The sequence below is a fragment of the Sparus aurata genome, chromosome 9, assembly GCF_900880675.1.
Source record: "Sparus aurata chromosome 9, fSpaAur1.1, whole genome shotgun sequence".
Classification (NCBI taxonomy): Eukaryota; Metazoa; Chordata; class Actinopteri; order Spariformes; family Sparidae; genus Sparus; species Sparus aurata.
In genome coordinates, this window is record NC_044195.1 from 15,063,911 (window position 1) to 15,084,572 (window position 20,662).

Genomic DNA, 20,662 nt, shown 5'->3' on the forward strand with positions numbered 1-20,662 from the left:
TACTGTAGATACATTTCTCTTCCATTAGGTCTAAAGATGAGTAGAGCACAGGTCTGAATAGAATATGTGGTGCTTAATTGGAGGTAAATGATGTGATTAATGGAGGGAGAGAGGGGTAAAATATCAACGCCATCAGTTCTTGTTTTTGTCTTTGTTTGTGGAGTTGATGTTAGTTGACGAGCTTGTTGCACCATCTTTTTATTGCTCATCTCAGTAAAAAAGAGTTAAAAAAAAATAGAAAATCTCAACAAGAAGACAACAGGTGCATTGAGACATAAGAAGAGTGTTCAATAATTAAACCCTGGATTTCAGACAGTGTTTAGGTTCCACTGCAACAAAAAATGGACTACTGTAGACTTTGACTAAAACTATGGATAGAGTATAATCTTTTATTGTTTATAGTTAGTGAACAAACATTTGATTCTCTCAGTTTTGTTCTTCTTGAAGTGAAGAAGTGTGAAGAGCATGACGTAAAAGGCACATTTGTGTACATTCAGACTTAAAAAGGATAATAAAATCAGGTTCAACCCTGCAGGAGGGGGATTCATTCCATTAAACATTCAACGTAATGTTGACTTGCTTTATGACATCTACAATACCTGTGTTTCTGTCCATTTTTCAGCCCATTCTCTAAATACGTCATCTACACTGCTATGATGCATTACCTTTGACGAGCCAGTTTCAAGTGTTTCCAAATTGTTTTTCTTACTGTGTACCGAATCAGTACTTTCAAAATGTATGATGTATTCTGAAAACATGGTCTGCTGTAACTTGAAATTCAGTTTATATGTAATTTGTTTTAAATAACACATAAAAGCAGTGGTCTGGTAATGGAGGAGTGTGGTGTTATCAAAGCATTTGGCAGTAAAGCCAGGTTTATACTTATGCATTAACCTCTTAATGAACGCCCCCATTTTAAGGTTCTTTTTCCAAAATGACATTCCGAAATTAAAAGCATGACAGCTCCCACATAGTTTGAGACTGAGGGATGTGCTTGGTACCATTGGAATGGTAACACCCTCAAGTTTTTTATAGAAGTGTAAGTGTGATTCTATGACATACTGACACAGAGTTACAGAGGTTGGAACACAGGTTTTGGTTTCCGTCCAAAAACAAGGGTGTTCGTATGCTGGAACGGTGTTCTTAAGGGGTTAAAGGGGCTTAGGCACAGCAAATGATGTGCATTTCCTCAAAAAAATGAAACATATGTTGGGAGTTTCAGCGGCTGTGTAAACACCATGCAGAGACTGCAAGGAATGTGATTGGTCAGCTCGGGTTGATAGTGTTAGAGACTGTTAATGAGTTGAAGAAAGGCTCAGTAATCTTTTTTCTTTTCAGTAACACAAATATAGCAACACCATTTACACTGTAAACCTCATGATCAATGCTCTGAATTAAACAATGTAAACACAAACACTTTGGTAATCCCTCCAGTTTTGTGATAGTGTTATTAGTGGTTGTACTATTGACATCCATCATAACACACAAGTAAAAGTCCGCCTTAAGACCTGATGTTAAAATTTGAGCATGGGGATCTGTGGAGAGTAGTCAGTCAGAAGAGAAACCATCAGACCCTGAAACAGAGGACAGTCGTAAGTTGTAAGTGCAAAAAAACAAATTATACATCAAATAATGTGTTTAAGCAAGTTTCTCACCATGATCGTCCACTTTCTATTCTCTGCCTCGGGGAACACGAGGGAGCGTGAGGAGTAGAACACCTCGTCGTCCACCTCCTCCATTTTCCGGGGCAGACAGTGCAGGAAGGTCCAGTCTGGTTTGGTCACGCTTCCTGTCTGTAACGGACCAGTACCAAAACATGGAGCTCAGGCTTATTTCAACTCCCTCCCTCTCTCTAAACTGTCCAAAAATAAATGTCTGCTTCTTTGCTCAGGGACAGAAAATATTGCAAAGATTTACTGGCAAGACATAAAGACATACTTATATTTACCAAAATGATTATTGTATTTTTTTTTCTCAGAAAATGGTGTCACCAATATAATTACGTGTCTGTGCAAGAGTTTTATTTAAAGCTTGCACGATGATTTACATGTTAGATGAAGTCTGTAATTAGTGTTAGAGTTTATCATGTAAACAATTAGCAGAATGTTGAATTCTACTGCTTTCTGTACAGGCAGTCAGCAGGCGCTCCTTTGACGCTCAGCTGTCAAAAGGAATCAATGTGGGAGTCGGCAATGACTAAAAATAACTGCTAACTTCTCTAAAAGCTTCCTGTATGTTGCAGGCGACCCAAAAATGTGGATTTTGCCTCTTACGAAGACAGTGTTCTCATTTACCTTCATTGTTATCTGGTAGCCTTTAAAGTCTTTGAGCCTCTTCTTCTTCTCTTCCTCCTGTCCCATGCTGACCCAGGTGTCTGTGACCAAAACGTTGCTGCCGTGGGCGGCCTCCATCGGGTCGGAGGTCAGAACCAGTTGGGTCCCATGCTGAGACAAAATGCAATGTTATGAATTAATAAGCAGTCCTTTAACAAGAGGACTTTTTTAAAATAACAATTACACCTGCAGAAGACCTCACCTCTCTGGAGAGTCTTTGTGCCTCTTGGATAACACTCTGCTCTGGCTCATACCCCTGAAAATCAAGATACAGTCAACCACAGTTGTTTGTTTCTGCAACTGGAGAAATCAGATGCTTAATATCGATGCCATGCATTTATACCTGCATCTACCAAACAGGAAAGCAGAAAGAAGAGGAGAGCATTGAATGAGACGTCAAATGTACATGACCGCACAAAGCGAGGCAAACCTTTGGCGCAGCGATCTTTAGATGAACGCCCAGTTTGGCTGCAGTCATCATGAAGGAGTGCAGGACGTTGTTTCCGTCTCCAATCCAGCTCACTGTCAGTCCACTGAGAGACCCATAATGCTCCTGGAAGAGAACGGTAGTAATTTAGTAAACATTATCATTTACTGGATGAAAATTGCAGTATATTGAGGGGTTGCGGTACCTGTAAGGTGAGGAAGTCGGCCAGAATCTGGATTGGGTGGTAGAGGTCAGACAGACCGTTTATGATGGGGATGGAGGCCTCCTTATCCAGCTCCACCAGTGTCGAGTGACTGTAGACTCGCGCCAACACAATATCACATAGTCCTGAGAGAACCCTGTGGTGGGAGTTTAGCGGTTACATATACTGACCCACAAACACTCTTCTTTCCCTTCAGATGTTAGCAGCATCAGTGGACAACAGGAGACAACTGTTACTAACTTGAACAACTCATGTGAGGCAGCATTAGACTGAAAAAGGTCATGCTAATGAGGCTTCCCTGGATAAACAATCAAGTGCACATAAATGGCTTACGTCCAACAACTGACAGACATTTATGTCATTGTGTCATTGCATTATCATAAGTCTCACCTTGCTGTGTCTGTGGAACTCTCATTCACTCCCAGGTGGATGTCCTGAGAGGTGAGGAAACAAGGGTGCCCACCAAGCAGAGCAAAACCTGGAATTACGATATCAAAGGAGAAGTTCGGCCAAAAATTAATATTCAGTCATTATTTCCTTACCCTTGTGCAGATTGAAAACATCTGAAGTAGATGGGGACTTGTTATTAATTCTAAAAAAAAATGGGGAAATAAAGTGGCTCCATACAGGTTGTCTAGCGTAATCCAAGTCTTCAGAAGCTCCAAAATCTCGCAGTCAAGCTCATGTACCCACGTCAGATGGGGTGCACGCTAATACGTTTAGCCTAGCAGCTACAGTGAAGATTGCTGCTTTAAAAAGGGTGTGAATTCTGTCTTTTCAAATCAGTTTGGGATCTCTTTGTTTCCAGAAAGGTGGCTTATGCAGGACAAGCTGTATGGAGCTACTTTATGTTTCTTTATGGTTGTTTTTCTACATTTTAAAGCATTTTTTACATTTGAAAGTCCCCAACTACTCCAGTTGGAAAGTCAGGTGAAGTTTCGTAGTCTATAAATCATTTCTGGAGATTCACTGGCAAAACAGCTTTGTAGCGTCCTCCTAAACATCAGCATTGGGGTAAGTGGATATAATTGTCATTTTCAAACTTATCCTTACATGCAACCTAAATGACCATCGTGTTAAAAATCATATTAGTGTTGAAGTGGGACAGCAAAGGGGAAAAGTTCAGATGCAGACTGTTGGACCGCTGCACTGAAAGTCGCCTTTCAGCAAATCTTTTGTGTATGTGTTCACAATGACTTTTACCACCACTGAACACACTGATGAATAATATCGGCCCCGTGAACAGAGATGTTTTATTTCAGTTAGGTGCTTATAAATGACATTTAAAAAGTCAGTATTAAAATTTGTAAATTAAAGTAACGTAAATTAAAAGTGTCACTCTGACACTTGAAAGCTACCTATTGCATTCATTAAAATGTGCCCACACCACTATACTGTTCTGCAATGGAGACTGAAGCACATGACATACACTTGTGCACACTCTTAGCTTATACACAAAACAGACACCTGTCTCAGTGGACATTCTTGTCCTGGTGCTCCTCTTCTCAAATATCATTGCAATCGACTTTCCTTGCAGAAGAGGAAGATACTGAAACAGAGACAACAAGCAAGCTTCCTTAAATGACCCTGAAGTTACACAGTAAAAATGCAGGACACCAGACCAGTGGTTAACACTGGTTTAGCTGATACTAACTACCTGTTTTTCATGCTTGATACGATGTTTCAGATCCGCTGACACCCACAGCAGCCTCTTGATCTCATCCGAGCTGAAATCCTTCAGCGTGAGACAGCTGCGACCCTTTAAACTCACTGAGCCAAGAGAAGCAGCTCCGGTGCTGGAAAGCCACACACGCAATATTAGCACTGCAGACAAAACATACACATACAAGTTACGTGGAGAGCCTTACCTAAGCCCACGAGGTCGACTGTTCACGAGAGTTTTCAAACATTTGAAAACTGTGTTGTTCACAGATAACAGTTTAGTAGACATCGCAGCTCAAAAGGGGAAAAGCCACAACTGGAGTGTAATGTAGTGTGGGTGTTTCATCAGAGAGAAAGCAACTTTCATTCAGTGCCTGCTGCACAGCACATGCTGCCAGAGATACAACCAACCAGGGGCGAGGCTGCCACTGACGTCACCGCAACAGGAGGGGGGACGGGGAGTGGCCAAAACATGAATGTGTCCCTGCAGCATATACATTATGACAGCTAAAGTGGGATTATGACAGTTTTTGGTTATTCATCGTGTAAAACGTGGACTACCTGAATTCGAGATTTGAGTTAAATGGATAGATAGATAGATAGATAGAAAGATAGATAGATAGATAGATAGATAGATAGATAGATAGATAGATAGATAGATAGATAGATAGATAGATAGATCAACTCAATATCATTCATTTTCTGCAGTAATTAACTGGGTAAATACACACATAACTTGTATGTCAGGATGCTACTTCTAGCAAATATGAATAAGACTTGTTAGCTACAACTCCACAAACAGATGTCTTTGAGGAGTTAGTGATTTTTCTAAAACATCTGCATTATGACAAATTTCTAATAGTTTACAATCAAACTCAATAGTTAAAGACTTTGTTTTCCTTGTGTGTTGTATCACTCCACAGGATCAATATGCTGCATTGCCTTCCGAATACATTTAGGAATCAAATATATCGATGGTACCTCACGTAGATATCAAAAGTGACTTCTGAGGTTAGCACAGCGACAGCTAATGTTAGACAGCTAGCTCCTCCCCCTCTCTGAGCTACCTGTCAGTCAGCACCGAGCTGCCCGGCGAGGAGGAGGAGGAGGAGGAGGTGTGAGGGGGACAGGAGTGAAGATGACGGGACAGAATGATGTGGACATACCCGGTGAGAGTACCCTCCGCACCTGGCAGCAGGAACATGCAACATGTATCTGTGTACTCGGTCGTTGTACCTACCTGTCCGCTCTGCTCAGGGTTTCCAGCACTGTGTGGTGACACCTGCTGCTATTTCTGTCAGCTGCTGCTTAATGGCTTGAGATGTGACAGCAGGCTGGGTCGGGATTTAGCCGGTGTTAAGTTAGAGATGGGTGACGTTAAGTTAGTGTCGTCTCAAAGTCCTTTTATTGCGAGTGTTTTATTTCCTATTGAGTGTGTCTAAAGACGAGTCACACATTTGCAGTATTCAGTGAGCAATGTTCTGTTTGTGGCATTTGTGTCGCATTTATTTATATACAGGGGAGAACTGGTATGGTTGTAACTGTGCTGCGGCTTTTGCTTCAGCACTAGTTACTCATTGCATTTTTGAGCTATTGTTCTCAAACCTTTATTCAAAAGCACCCACATTTGTTTACTACAAATGGAACCAATTCAAACCTCTGAAAGTATATTCCTTTGTTACAACCTACCCGAGGACTGAGGTAGGTTGTAACAGATGCTGGGGGTAAGCTGTAACAGTGAACAGATGCCACACCGTGCAATATGCTCCAAAATAAGGTTTATTGGAGTAAAAGAACAATTCAGAACAATTCTGTGGCTCTGTGGCTAACCTCACCTCACATGGAGTTAGTCTATCGTACAGGTCTGCTGCCTGAGTCAGATAGTCAGCCAACACTTGCTCGTGCACCTCAGAGAAAACGTGGTTGCTGCTTTTGTAGACTCCGCTGGGAAGATCCCTGGACCCCTGGTCTCTCGGCTTCTGCAGTGATTTGCAGTATCTGCATATCTGTGTTACATGGCAGGTCCCATGTTCCTTTCACAACTGATCTGACTGACTTGCCCTTTTTTTTTAACCTCATCAGATGCTGCTTATAAAACATTGTTCTGTCACCACTGTCAGTCTGTATTTTCCACTGCCTAGGCAATCAGCAAAATTATTAAAATCAGTAAACTGGCTAACTTCAATGAGGATAAATCATAAACATTTTTTATTCAGTTATGGAAAGAATGCACATTTCTGAGTTCGTATAATTACCTCATCGATATTGTAAATATTACATTCTGAGTTTTTACTTCTTCAAAACTACGAAGTGACCCTTTAACCATCAATTATTTCATATTGCAGTATTACCCAATAATACACTTTCCTTACACTGTAGTACGAGGCACATATCCATCTTATTTCTAGTAGTACTTCTTCTATATGTTCACACAAAGTTTTCACATAGTATATTTTGAATGCACATATCTAATAATTATTTAATAATTTAGTACTTATTGTTTTATTCTTACTTGCTCTTATGTCTTATTATCGTTCTCTATTTATATCTTTAGCGTGATATTTCTGTTCTAGAAGGAACAAATATAATGTACCCAATTTCCCCCCTCAGGAATGAATGAATTATTTCTGTTTCTGATTTTGATTCGTCATCAGACACAGGAGCCATCTTCACATTTGGAAAGAGCAGTTTTGCTGACAATATGCCTAGTATCTTCTGGTTGAAGAATGACCAGCCAGTGCAGCTTTCTTGTGGCGGAGAGCACACTGCTGTCATCACAGGTGCGCACAACCCCAGCACATTTCATTGCACATGTATATTTGTGTGATTGCCCGCAGTTTAATCAAACTTCCATCTCTGTGATTATTCTTGTGTCTGCAGAAAATGGCAGGCTTCTCATGTTCGGTGGTAATACTTGGGGCCAACTAGGGCTTGGGTTTAAGCCCGCTGCCAGCAAACCTGCCTCTGTGAAAGGTAAGTGATTTTACACTAATGACCATGTTTCATATAGATTAATAGACCAATTACTCTCTCCGTTAATCCCATAATTGATTGGTCTACGAGAAGGCAAACAGTGAAAAAGCCCAAGCTGACCTCTTCAGATCATTTGTACAAACCAGATATCAAGTTAACACAACATGAAAAGAGAAGCACATCCTCACATTTGGTCAACTAAAAAAAAGAGAGTGCTTGATTATCTAATAGTTGATGAATGTTCTGACAAATACATTAATTAAGTAAGTGTGCCACCTCTAATTCAAACATTATTTTTGGTGTTTTGATGTAATGTTAAGTGGCTGCAACTTCTCTGTGTTTTCCTTTCAGCCTTAAAGTCTGAGAAGGCGAAGCTTGTAGCTTGTGGAAGAGATCACACAATTGTCTGCACATGTAAGATGATGAGTAAGTAATTGAATATGACAGAACAGTAGAGCCTAAAAGCTGTCTATAAGTGAGGTTTTGTATATTTTTAGGGCGTGGTAGTGTGTATGGTGCTGGCAGTAACCAGGAGGGGCAGCTCGGTTTGGGCCACTGCAACAACACCACATCCTTTCACCTGCTGCATCCCTTCTGTGACCATGCACCAATCAAAATGCTCTCTGCAGGATGCAACACCTCAGCTGCCTTAACAGGTTCAAACACTGACTTGTAATGATGTCATAAAGTGTTTCTGTATGTGTGTGTAACTAACGTCTACACTTTGTTTATTTGTGTTGGTAGAGGACGGGAGGCTGTTCATGTGGGGAGACAACTCTGTGGGTCAGATCGGTTTAGGGGATGAGGGATTTGCAGCCGAGCCCAGGGAGGTGAATGTTGGGGAGGCGGTGACGTGGGTCTCCTGCGGGTACCAACACTCAGCGTTTGTCACAGGTACAACACAGTCCAGTCAAACACAGCACAAGAGGCCATCACTCAGGTTGTATTTGGTGTGGTGAGAGTGTTGTGTTGGCTTTCATTTAGCGGATGGAGCTCTCTACACGTTTGGCGAGAGCGCAAATGGAAGGCTTGGTCTACAGGGCGAGCAGCTGGCCAATCACAGGTTCCCGCAGCGGGTGCAAGGGATCCTAGGTCGTGTGATTCAGGTGTCCTGTGGAGGAGAGCACACCGTGACACTCACAGGTAAGTTGTTCCAAATGGAGACATCATCACTGGAAAAGACTGACTAATTTCTACTGACACCTACGGAGCCTGAGAACGCTCTGATTGCACTCAACATCACGAGTTAATTATCTCCATATCTTGAGAAAACAAGCTTTTTAACAAAATATTGATTAACAAGAGTGAAACAACCTGTCTGTCTTGTTAGATTATTTCAGTCTGTCTATCTCAACCAGAAATGACTTTGTTCAAGAACCTTTTAGAAAAGAAAAGAAGACAGAATAAGGGGTCGCTTCTTTAGCTTCAAGAAAATGTTACCTTATTGTATGAAATCCATAAAATTAGTTTACAAAAGAGGTTTGAATTTTTTCTCTGCAATGGCCAACTTCCTTTCTTGTTTTAACAAAATAATCATTTAGGACTGAATGAATCTGAATTAACATGTTCCAGTTAAGGGCAAATGAATGTACTTAGTTACTGTCCACCACTGCTGTTCATCAAAGTGGTCTGCTTCATCTCGACTGTTTTGCTGTACCAGAGGAGAGTGTGTACACATTCGGGAGGGGTCAGTACGGTCAGCTGGGCCATGGTACGTTCCTGTTCGAGATCGATTTGCCAAAACCACTGGAGCACTTTAGTAATAGCAGCATCAAGCATATCGCCTGTGGAGAGAGCCACACCGCTGTGATCACAAGTAAGCAACCTTTGGGCACACTCTAGTCATCATGATAGTATATAAAGCTAGTACTGCCTGTTACTCTTTGAGGATTGTTCGTGTGATTCTGATTATCTAAATAAAATGTTAATTTCCATTGCACAAACTTCCCAGGAGGATGTTTTCTTTCTTTGTAAGAGGCTGCTGAATTAGTTGCAATAATGTCTAGGGATGTCTTCCTCCTCCACAGACAGTGGGCATCTCTACACGTTTGGTGATGGTCGTCATGGAAAACTGGGCTTGGGGGAGGAGGACTTCATCAACCAGTTCAGCCCGACACTCTGCACACGTTTTCTCAAGCACAATGTTCAACTAGTAAGTAAATGTGAGGATAGGGCACAGGGCGGTGGAGCATGTTGTCCATCATTGAACGTGGGTGGGTGTGTCATCCCTCGCTTCACCCGTGTGCATGTCAAAACAAGAAACCCCCAAACTCTTTGGTTTAAAATGCTGTTTAAGTGCAGTCCACCTCCTGTATGTCTGATAACTGAGTGTAAAGTAGATGATTACATTAAGAGGAAATACACAGTATAGTAAACAGTGATAATCTACATTGACTACAGTTGTGTTTTCTATGTTTAGGTGTCCTGCGGTGGTAACCACATGCTGATACTGGCTGCACCCAGACCACCAGAGAGCCAAGATGTGCTGCTAGAGAAGGATAACACAATTACAGACAACTCTTTGGAGTCAAGTTACTCAGACATTCTCCTGTTGGACGCTTCAATTGATCCTTATCTACTGATCCCACTGTCAGCGCTGTCTGCTCGAGCCCGCCACAGAGAAAAAGTGAGAACCTATATTTTGGTGCTTATTTTCCAAACAAAATAAGACTTCTGACAACTTTCCAATAATCCATGAATACCTTTTCATTTCTCGATTAATTGTTCAGTACAAATTTAAAACTGAAAATAGTGAGAAATGCCAAGCACATCATTTTAAAGCACATGGTGATGTTATTAAATGTCTTATTTTGTTAACAGTCCAAACCCCCAAATATTCAGTTTACTTTATACTTAGTAGTATTTATTAGTAAATTATTATTACTAGAGTATTTATACTCTATATTATATATGTATATCACTCATATTTAATCATGAAAATATTTTATGGTAATTTCAAACTTAATGACACAATTGAAAATTGAAAAATGTTTATTTATTTATTTTTAATGATCTCTCAAAGCCCACCAACAGTATCACTGTTTGGGAATCACTGGCCTAATCAATTCATTGACTCATCAATGCAGTGCTACAATGTACTTGAATGAATAAGTCATTTCGCTTCAGTTAATCCATCCATTCATGTCATGGTGCTTCTGTGGGTTAAAGTCATATTCATTAAGATAATCATAATGTGAATTATTATTATGAACTACTGTGAACTACTGAAAAATATGATAGAATAAGAAATTATCATACCTTGATCAGTATAACTGTGACACACTGAATGACATTCTATGTGATATTAAAAGGTCTCAAATTTGACTTGGTTAACTTTGCTGAAAACGTTGGAAAACTTAATATTTTGCAATGACTGTATATATCCATCAGGGGGCAGTGTTGCACCACAATGTAGCTCTGCTGTAGTGCCACTAACCAGCTGGTTGGGGGAGCTCCATAGACATGGTTCAGACCTTTCACTCAGTAAAGTTTTTGCTGTTTTTCCTCCTCTTGTCTTTCAGGGGAGCTCTGCAGAGCTTTTTGGGGAGATGTTTCAGAACCTCCCACGCCTGAATTCTGACTTCCTCAACACCTCCTGGCAAACATCCAGAAATATCCCAACCCCTAAAACTCTCGCAAAGGACATTAGCACGCCTTCATCAACCCCTGAACCCCTATCAGAAGTAACACCGAGCCCAGCACTCTCCCCCAGATCCCTCTCCAAATCCCCTCAGAGTCCACGGTTATCCTCTAAACAGTCCTCGAGGCTATCAAGTCCACATTCTCATTCATCAAACAGTTTTCTTAGTAAATCCTCAACCGCAGTTTCCTCTAAGTCTAAATCCAAAGAGTTGCCTTCGCCCTTCCTCTCACCAAAATCTATAACAAAACCTAGCCCTTACATCCCAGTTTCTCCTAAAAAGAAGGTGAAAAAAAGACTGCATGGAGTGACAGCTGCTAAAAAGGTTTTAATTGAAAACCAGTCATCTCCTCTATCACCTCAAGAACTCTGTAGCCCCACAAGACCCTCCAGTGATATTTCCATTAATCACCCCAGTGAGGAAGAGCTTCCTGCTTCACCACAAACAGGTATTTTCAACCTATAATTTAAACAACTGACTGGAATGTCTCCTTTAGCCAGTGCTGAGCTTGCAGTGACCTACCTTGTAAATCCATTGATATATGTCATTAGTTAATCCACGAGACACTACTGCACACCTGTGTATTCTAGTCATTGTCTGCTTTTTTCAGAAGGAGAAACTGTCCCAGGAGGAATTGTCATAGAGGATGTGGAGGAGAGTGTCTCTGAGAAAGGAGCTGACTCTGACTTTTTGCCAAACACGGTGAGAGAAGTGATTTCTATTCCTTGTGCAACTGTTTCATTTTTGATACAAAATAGCATCCACTCCAGTCACAAACAGACTCAGTCGAAAGTTATTTTCCTCCTCAGGCTTGGTTGTGGTCTAGATTATGTGCACTCCAGGGCAGGAAGCAGCAACTTTGAACACTCGCTGACTTTTCCAGGAAATGTGTGTAGCTCAGCATACATACTGTATGTGTGTGGCTGAGTGTGTGTTTGTGTGTGTGTGTATGTGTGTGTGTGTGTGTGTGTGTGTATGCGTGCGTGTGTGTGTGTGTGTGTGCGTGCGTGTGTGTGTGTGTGTGTGTGTGTGTGTGTGTGTGTGTGTGTGTGTGTGTGTGTGTGTGTTCTTGCAAGCACATGTTTCTATGTGTCTGCGGAGACATGTTCTACTTTGTGTAACAATGCGGTAAAATAGGAAATTGAATTTAGTGTTTTGGACACATTTATTTGTATTTCCAAGAATGTGTGTGATGAATCAAAGCAGATTAGCAGAACTTCTGCCAATACACAAATGTGTTTAGGCTCTAGCCACAGATACACAAACACACACAGGAATCCACATACAGTGCTTTGGAAAAGTTGGCAGGAATCTTGCCACATCTCATCAGTGTTTCCACAGCCAGTGATGAAGCAAGCTGTGAAGGAGTCTCCTACGTTGTTATGTGTCGCAGCGCATCTAGTGGTGCTCAGTAACTCGTTCCCGTCCAAGCTGTAATGTTAACTGGGCTTGTATCTGTAGGAGCATTCATGTGCTGTATTCAGAACTTATCATTATGAATGTACTGGCTGCAGAATAACTGCACCGTCAGCATTTAGACTGATTCCCTATAAAGTTCACTTTCAGTATGGAGTTTTGTCTGCCAGTGGGGACAACTGGCGATTCCAGTCAGGCTGGCAGCTTGGCACCATTTCTGTCTTCTTTATTTATAGACTAAATTAATGTACAAACTCTGTTTTGTTCCATTTTTGTTCTGAATGATGCCACTTGGAAATGTTAGAGGGGAGGGGGGTAGTACCTAACACTGTAAAAGTATAATCAGCAAATTGTACGGAAAGTAAAGATTCTCTCTAGGAAAAAGCTGGGGTGTGCCCTGGGATTTTTGTTATAACCACAGATTATTATTGCAGTATACAGCTACAAGGCAAGGTAATGAATTGAAATTAGTTTTTAATTGATCATATAATTCCTTTGTACACATTCATTTCCTAATGCAGTGGAGATTGTATATCCTGACCCAGCCACTGATATACTGTATAGCATATATGTTGTCACGGTAAGGATATGTTTGTATTTAACTTGAAATCAATACTGTACGTAAAAAAATGCTCTAGAAAGAAATTTATGTGGCTTGAAAAAGGACAGTTTGCTACAGGAGAATTATAAAAGGTAATTTTCTAAGTGTCTGAAACAAGAGCATTAGTATGAAATACTTATTTCTCACAGCACTAGTAGATATGAAAGTAAAAAACAAAATCTGACTAACTAAGGAGATGAGGGCCAGTCTGTGGGATTTAGTGGATTCAGAAGCATTGATGGAATATTCATTACTATTGTATGAGTTTGTACTCACCTGAAAGTAAGAAATTTTGAAATTTTTTACCTTAGAATGTGAAGTCTCAGAATTATTTTTTTTATATCTACAGAGGGAGCAGGTCCTCCTCCGCAGAGTCAGCAATATTTCTACAGCAGCCCACAACAGACAAACCACACACTGACTCTAAAGTGTATATAGCGGCGAGGTGAGGGGTGTTCAGCTGGTTGCAATATGCAACCTCACTGCTACATGCCACTAAATCCTACACACTGGTCTTTTACTGACTGACAGTAGTCAATAATCTGATGTTGTGCATCATATTTTAAAAACTTTTCATAAGTTTTGAAAGTAGAATTTTAATATGCAAAATATCTGGTAACTTTAGGTGTCAGAAAAATGTAGTGAAGTATAAACTATAATGTTTCCCTCTGAAATGCAGTTGAGTAGAAGTATAAAGCATGAAATACTGAAGTGAAGTACTTGGCAGTGAAGGGAAGTTTCTGTGCACTTACGCGAGGGCTTTAATCCGTCGCAAAGATTAATAGTTGGCTTACTCTAAAGAAAAGAAAGAAGAGAATTGGACTTGGATTAAAGGAGGCTGTTGTCGCATCACACCTCGCTGACCCCCAGTTAACCACCATCTGTTTCTCTCCGGTGCAGATGGTGCAGAGGAGAATAAGACAGGAGAATTCTGACTGTGGCTGTCTTTACCTCCCACCCACATCTGTAATTTGACCCGATGACTGATTTGTCGATGACTGATTCGTTACGTGTGCCCACCATGCACATATGTCTTATGATACTACTAAAATCCTTTCCATATGCTTTATGATATTTTTCTATACATACTTCAGAATATGCCTGAGAAAAAAGTTCTAAAGTCTATTTGTAGATGATGATATATTGAACACTGGCAGGATAGTTTGTTGCCAACATACTGATTTAGTTCATGACTACAAAAACTACCGAAACTATAAACAAGTTTCTTTGTTCAGATCCTGTTTTGGTCAAATATTATCTTGCCTCCATGAGTGTTATCATAGTGTGTTATTGAACAGGAAACCACTTCCCCAAACTAGAGTTAACATGCATTTGGCAGTGGATCACACCACATAAAACATCAAATGCCACAGCTGCATGTGCAGTCACGTTGACTGCAGGTCTGTTGCTGTTACTTTTTTATAACACAGTGTTGTCGGGCATATGACCTTTTTATGCCTGTTTTATTTCCATTTTTACATCTGACTAAATCCCCTATTTTCTCTGTCATTTATTATAGGGAAAGAAGGGCAGAGCTCTTAGAAGATCTATGAAAGAGGCGGAGGAGTTCGCTGAACAGCTCCAGTCTAACGGGAAAGCAGAACAAAATTCCCACAAGGCCTTACCCACAGAGATCCTGAAAGGCTCCAGCCCTGGAAGGAAAGAAGTGTCTCCAATGAAGAGCTCAAAGAGTTTGAAAAAGCCCAAAGTCACATCCACAGGCAAAGAGAATATTACCAACCAGTCAAATAAGATGACAAGACAAGCTCAAAAGGAACCCTCCCTTTTTCAATCACCACGTGATAAGAGCAACAAAAGTCCACAGACTGTCTGGAAGACACTGACTGAAGCACAGCAGAGGCTGACTAAAGTGAAGGAAAATGCCAAAAGGAGTAAACATTTAAAAGAAACTTATTTAAACAAAGAGGATGTGAGAGCCAGCACTTTAAAAAAAGACTTGATAAGGACACCAAAAAAGGAGAGAAATAAATCACCAGCTTTCAACACAACTTCTCCTGTTATCATACTTAGTAAAGAATATGAAATAACCAGCATATCCGACCCAAGAGGAAGTTCGACATCCACAGAAAACGCTGCACAGGAAGACACAGAAACCAATGACGTCAAACCTCTTGAAGTGGAAATGCAACCGGAGACACGGCGAGTCAAATCGACTCCGACAAAAGATTTGGACATGGTTAAATCAGCACCGGGGAAAGGTAAAAGTAAAGCACTGCATGCAAAATCGCCACCTGTGAAGAAAGAAAGCACACCTGCTCTGGTTGATACGAAGAAATCCCCAAGTGTGAAATCTACACCTGTGAAAGTTAAAGGGAAACTGCAAAAGGTGAAAAGTAAACGTGAAGAAAATACTGAAGGTAAAGGAAAGGTTGTTGAAAAGGAGTTTTTGGCTCAAAACCTGAAAGGAAGAACCGCCGATAAGATGAAGACGCCGGACGTTGACAGCTCTAAACTTACGGACAAAAACAAGTCAAAAGAAAATAAAGTGAAGGCAAGTACAAAGCCAAGGGGACAAGAAGGAGTTCAAGTTAAAGGAGAAGCTGTTGCGGACTCTAAAGATGATACCAGGGCCAAGCCGGCGAGTCAGCACACTGAAGCTTCCAGCCTGCTGTTATCACAGCAGGATACACCTACCGAAGTGGTGTGTAGTCCCATTTCATCACAAAGCCCTCAGAGAAGAGAGGCAATTTCCGTCAGTGGTGCCAAGTCCCTGCAAGGCCCTGAACCTGCTGATAGGAACCCACTTCTTTCTGGCAGAAACAGAGAGGATACTCAGGATACTGAAGAGAAACCCAGGTGGGGGGAAATTCTCAGTACCGCAGCCTCCCTTCTCCCTGCTGTTGGGATAGCTGGCGCGTCTATGGGAGTCCTTAGTGATGCAGTGACAAGCTTCAGGCGTGTCCAGTCTGACAGTGACACCGTTCCGTCAACACCCACTAAAATGAAGCAATTCACAAAGCAGAGTGCAATCATGCAACCTTCCTTTTCCTCAACACTGTCACATTTTTCTTCAACAGAAGCGTCAAATCCACCAGAAGCAGGAAAAGATGTTGAGGCGAGTGTTGTATCAGAGTCGGGAAACACACAAGAAGAAAGTATAGAGAGCACTCAGGATCAGTCCGAACAGATTTGGAGTGAAGACGTTTCCCAAACAGAGAAGACAAAAAGTGTCTCAGACACAGACGATGAGACAACATACAAACCTTCAGCAGAGGATGACGAGGGAGAGGAAACAGATCCTGGAGGTGAAGAGGGAGAGAGTGGAAGCAGTGTGGTAGGGAAAGAGGAAGAGGAGGAGGAAGGTGGAAGTAGTGATGACGTAGAAGAGAAAATAGAGAGTGTTTCTGGAGAGGATGAGGAAGAGCAGGAAAGTGCAGAGGAAGACAGTGAGGAGGAAACAGGCTCCAGTGAGAAGAGTGATGTTACAGAGGCTGAGAAGGAGGAAGAAGAAAGCAGTGAGGAATCAGGTAAAGGAGGAAGTTACTCTGAGGTGAGTGAACTTGCAGAGGAGGAGGAGGAGAATGGGGGAAGTCTAGTGTCTAGTGACGAAGAGAATAAAGAAGATGAGGAAGAGAGTGAGGTGACTGAGGATGAAGAAGATGAAAGTGGTGAAGAATCGGGGAGTGGTGGCAGCAGGAGCAACGAGTCGGATGAAGAGGAGGAAAGAGAGGGAAGTGACACAGCAGAAGAAGAAGAAGAAGAAGAAGAAGAAGAAGAAACTGAGGAACAAAAAGATTCCACTGAAAGTGAGAACAAGGAAAAAGACTCAGAAGAAGATGAAGAATCAGATGAAAGCAAGGGAGAGGAAGATGAGAAACAGGACAAAGAGAGTGGTGAAAATGATGAGGAAGAGGAAGACAGCAGGGCTAATGAAGAGGAGGAAGAGCAAAGTGAAACGAGTGATTTGGATGAGGGGGAAGCTGAGGATGAGACTGCAGAGGAGAAAGAAGAAGAAGAGGATGAGGAAGAGGTTACAGAGGATGAGGAAGAAGAGAGTGTAGAGGGTACAGAGGAGGAGGAGGGAGGAGTTGGGGAAGAGGCTGCAGATGAAGAAGAAGGAGGTGATGATGAGGGAGAGGAGAGCAAGGATGTTACAGAGGAGGAGGAGGATGAGACTGCAGAGGAAGAAGAAGAAGGTGATGAGGGAGAGGAGAGTAAGGAGGTTACAGATGAGGAGGAAGAGGAGGAGGATGAGACTGCAGAGGAAGAAGGAGACAAGGAGGGAGAAGAGAGTAAGGAGGTTACAGATGAGGAGGAAGAGGAGGAGGATGAGACTGCAGAGGAAGAAGAAGAGGGAGGTGAGGAGGGAGAAGAGAGTAAGGAGGTTACAGAGGAGGAGGAGGAGGATGAGACTGCAGAGGAAGAAGAAGAAGGAGATGAGGAAGGAGAAGAGAGTAAGGATGTTACAGAGGAGGAGGAGGAGGAGGAGACTGCACAAGAAGAAGAAGATGAGGAGGGAGAAGAGAGTAAGGAGGTTACAGAGGAGGAGGAGACTGCAGAGGAAGAAGAAGAAGGTGGTGGGGAGGGAGAAGAGAGTAAGGAGGTTACAGAAGAGGAGGAGGAGGAGGAGACTGCTGAGGAAGAAGAAGAAGAAAATGAGGAGGGAGAAGAGAGTAAGGCGATTACAGAGGAGGTAGAAGATGAGGAAGAAGCATCTTTAGATGAGGGGGAAGTTGAGGACGAGATTGCAGAGGAAGAAGAAAAACATGACGAGGAAGAGGATGAGAAAGGAGTTGAGGAAGAAACCGCAGAGGGTAAAGAAGAGGAGGAGGAGGAGTTAGCAGAGGAAGAAGGAGAAGAGGAAGAGGAAGAGAGTGAAGGTGAGGAGGAGGAAAAAATAAATAGAAAAGAGAAAAGTACTGAGGCCAATAAAAAGGTGATGATAGAGAGCAGTGATGCGGAGGAGGAGGAGGAGGAGGAGGAGGGGGATGAGGACGAGGATGAAGAGGAAGAGAGAAAACCCATGAGTCGGAGAGAAGAAACAAAACAAAACAAACTGTAGGAAAGAAAGGTAATGATTCTGAGGAGGATGAGGAAAGTGACGAAGAGGAAGAGGAGGGAGATGAGGAGGAGAGTGAGGATGAAGGAAAGGCTGCAGATGTCAAAAAAAGTGAGAAGGATAAAGAAGGAAACGTGGAGGAGGAAGGAGATGAGGAGGAAGAAGAAGAAGATGAGGAGGAAGAGGAAGAAGAAGAGGAGGAGGAAGAAAAGGGAGAGGAGCAGGAAGAAGAAGAGGAGGAGGAAGAAGAAGAGGAAGAGGAGGAAAAGGTCAAATCAACAAAAACAAAAAAAATGGACGGACAAGACAAACAACAGAAGGAGACTCCCAAACCAGCTCCGAGGACGAAGCAGAAGGTGGCAGGGGAGAAGTAACCAGACGACCCTCTGCAGCTCTGGAACGATGTTCTGTCTCAGTATGTCGACCTGCAGTGAGCTTATCAAACAGTTTGTAACTGAGAGGACAGACGACTGCAGCTCCAACAGCAATCAGCTGACAAAGTTTCATGCAGAGAACCTGCTCACTGAGAGTCAGACTCAAGTGTCAAGCTAAAAGTTATTATCAACAAATCCCATTACAGTAAAAAGACCAAAAACCAACAATGCATTAGTCTGCATCTCAATATTTAATGACTTCCCCCCCCTGTGGCCCTCAGTCAGCCTCAAACCTGGTCATTCCTACTATAGACAGAAAACCATCACAGATATACACCGTTCTTTTGATTCACTGATTCACTCAGCTGGGCTCTGTAGTTTTTCACAAACTTGACTCAAGCTATAGAGAAAATCGTGAATTTGTTGAGACTTTTTTCAGTTGTGGATTTAAGAATCATTGTGAATTTGTTTGTAAAAAGGTTTCAAAATCTTTAGGCATTATAAAAAGGGTAAAACAACATTTGAAAAAAAGTACACTTCTAACCTTGTATTACAGTTTAATCTATTCTCATATCTCATACTGCAATATAATTTGGGCCAGCACCTACTCTTCTTATTTACAAGCAATTCATAGATGTCAGAAATCCTTTGTAAGAATTGCCACCAACTCTTCTTATCTAGCCCCAACAAAACCACTATTTAAACAATTACAACTTCTTACAATTTATGAGGTGAACAAGTACCAAACAGGGGTTCTTATGTATAAAGTAATCTGCCTTCCTGCATCTCTACCTAATTTTTTTCCAAGCTATTTTGAGTTTAACTCACATTATCATACACATTCTACAAGAAGAAAGAATGATTTACATATTCCTTTCTGTAGGACCTCTGTTGCTAAATTCTCATTTGTCTATCAAGGTGCAGTGCTGTGGAATGATATAAAACATTTTTAGAATCTAGTTTCTCTATAAATACATTTAAAACCAAGTTCAAACAATACCTACAGACCTAGTCACATCTTTACATCATTGGGTTTTAATTGAAATGAATCTGCAATTTTATGGATATTTTCTGTTTGTTGTTTATTGTGTTTTTGTTTTTGTTTTTTTTTGTTGTTTGTTTGTTTTCCCCTTTTTTCTTTTTCTTTTCTTTTCTTTTTCTATTGATTGATCTGTTTTAGTGATTTTGTATTGAGGGGGAGGATCTTATATAAGCCCTTTGGGTTTCTTTTCCTCTCCTGCACAATTATTTGTCTTTGTATTATTAAACAGAATTTTTGTTTTATCATTGTGCATATAAATAAATAAATAAAAATAAATTAAAACGTATTTGGTGCACCGGAGAGTTTACAGCAGCAGAATGGTGTATGTGGGCATGATACAAAACCATAGATGTACAATAGAACTAGATACTGGATGCAAAGATGACGCCTATTCAGTCCAGTAAGAACTGCTTTCCTGGCACATACCAAAAAACATTTACATTGTGCTGATGTCACAGATTTTTAAATAGTTTTTCTCGTATAAAGGAAGGTTTTACAAATATAAAACCTCCCATGGATCAAAAGTGGATAACAGAGTGAATCATAATCTACCATGTTCGCAATTCAAGGTGTCCTGTCAAGCTTTACAGACTTCTCTCTGTTATAATGGTGCTTTAATGGAAAAATGCTTTGTGGGCTGCGGTGAAATGTTTCGCTTCAGTACTGTGAGTAGCAACTGGGCAAGATTGTAACACAGGCTGAGCAGTGATGTCATATATAGGTCTATAATACATTCATGCTCAAAATCGACTACAGTGCCCATGTTCATCATTTATAGGAACCTGTCACTCAGTGCAACAGAGGCCCATTTATTTGTTTTTTTTAGGTGAGCACTCCACAGATTTAACATCGTACCATATGATGGAGTCAGAAGAAGATGGTTTTAATAAGAAAGGATCAAAATTGATGAACCATAGACATCATCTTTTTTATTCCACATGTACTTCTAC

At 41.3% G+C, this 20,662-nt stretch overlaps 2 protein-coding genes across 2 annotated transcripts; one reads left to right on the forward strand and one right to left on the reverse strand.

Moving 5' to 3' along the window:
* Positions 1-363: 363 nt before the first annotated feature.
* otc (ornithine transcarbamylase) lies at positions 364-5,016 on the reverse strand. The gene is made up of 10 exons (XM_030427723.1): positions 4,852-5,016; positions 4,641-4,779; positions 4,451-4,532; positions 3,374-3,461; positions 2,966-3,119; positions 2,764-2,886; positions 2,536-2,589; positions 2,295-2,444; positions 1,656-1,793; positions 364-1,574 (listed from the first exon to the last, which is right to left on the reverse strand). Exons 1-10 carry the CDS (start codon positions 4,932-4,934, stop codon positions 1,515-1,517), a joined length of 1,071 nt encoding a protein of 356 aa, XP_030283583.1. The 5' UTR covers positions 4,935-5,016; the 3' UTR covers positions 364-1,514.
* Positions 5,017-5,620: 604 nt separating this feature from the next.
* Positions 5,621-19,552, forward strand: rpgra (retinitis pigmentosa GTPase regulator a). The gene is given in 16 exon segments (XM_030428546.1): positions 5,621-5,814; positions 7,300-7,425; positions 7,526-7,618; positions 7,970-8,032; positions 8,116-8,274; positions 8,363-8,512; positions 8,603-8,761; positions 9,279-9,434; positions 9,646-9,770; positions 10,038-10,244; positions 11,140-11,707; positions 11,870-11,961; positions 14,796-17,324; positions 17,472-17,691; positions 17,830-18,251; positions 18,254-19,552. Coding segments are annotated over 16 exon segments (5,517 nt in total). The 5' UTR covers positions 5,621-5,783; the 3' UTR covers positions 18,671-19,552.
* Positions 19,553-20,662: the final 1,110 nt, after the last annotated feature.

Excerpts from the sequence above, each read along its gene's own strand:
- otc (XM_030427723.1), bottom strand. The coding sequence starts at position 4,934 with ATGTCTACTAAACTGTTATCTGTGAACAACACAGTTTTCAAATGTTTG. Across the intron at positions 4,533-4,640 it reads GTATCAAGCATGAAAAACAG|TATCTTCCTCTTCTGCAAGG; the intron begins GTAGTTAGTATC and ends TCTCTGTTTCAG. Across the intron at positions 2,887-2,965 it reads CCGACTTCCTCACCTTACAG|GAGCATTATGGGTCTCTCAG; the intron begins GTACCGCAACCC and ends GTTCTCTTCCAG.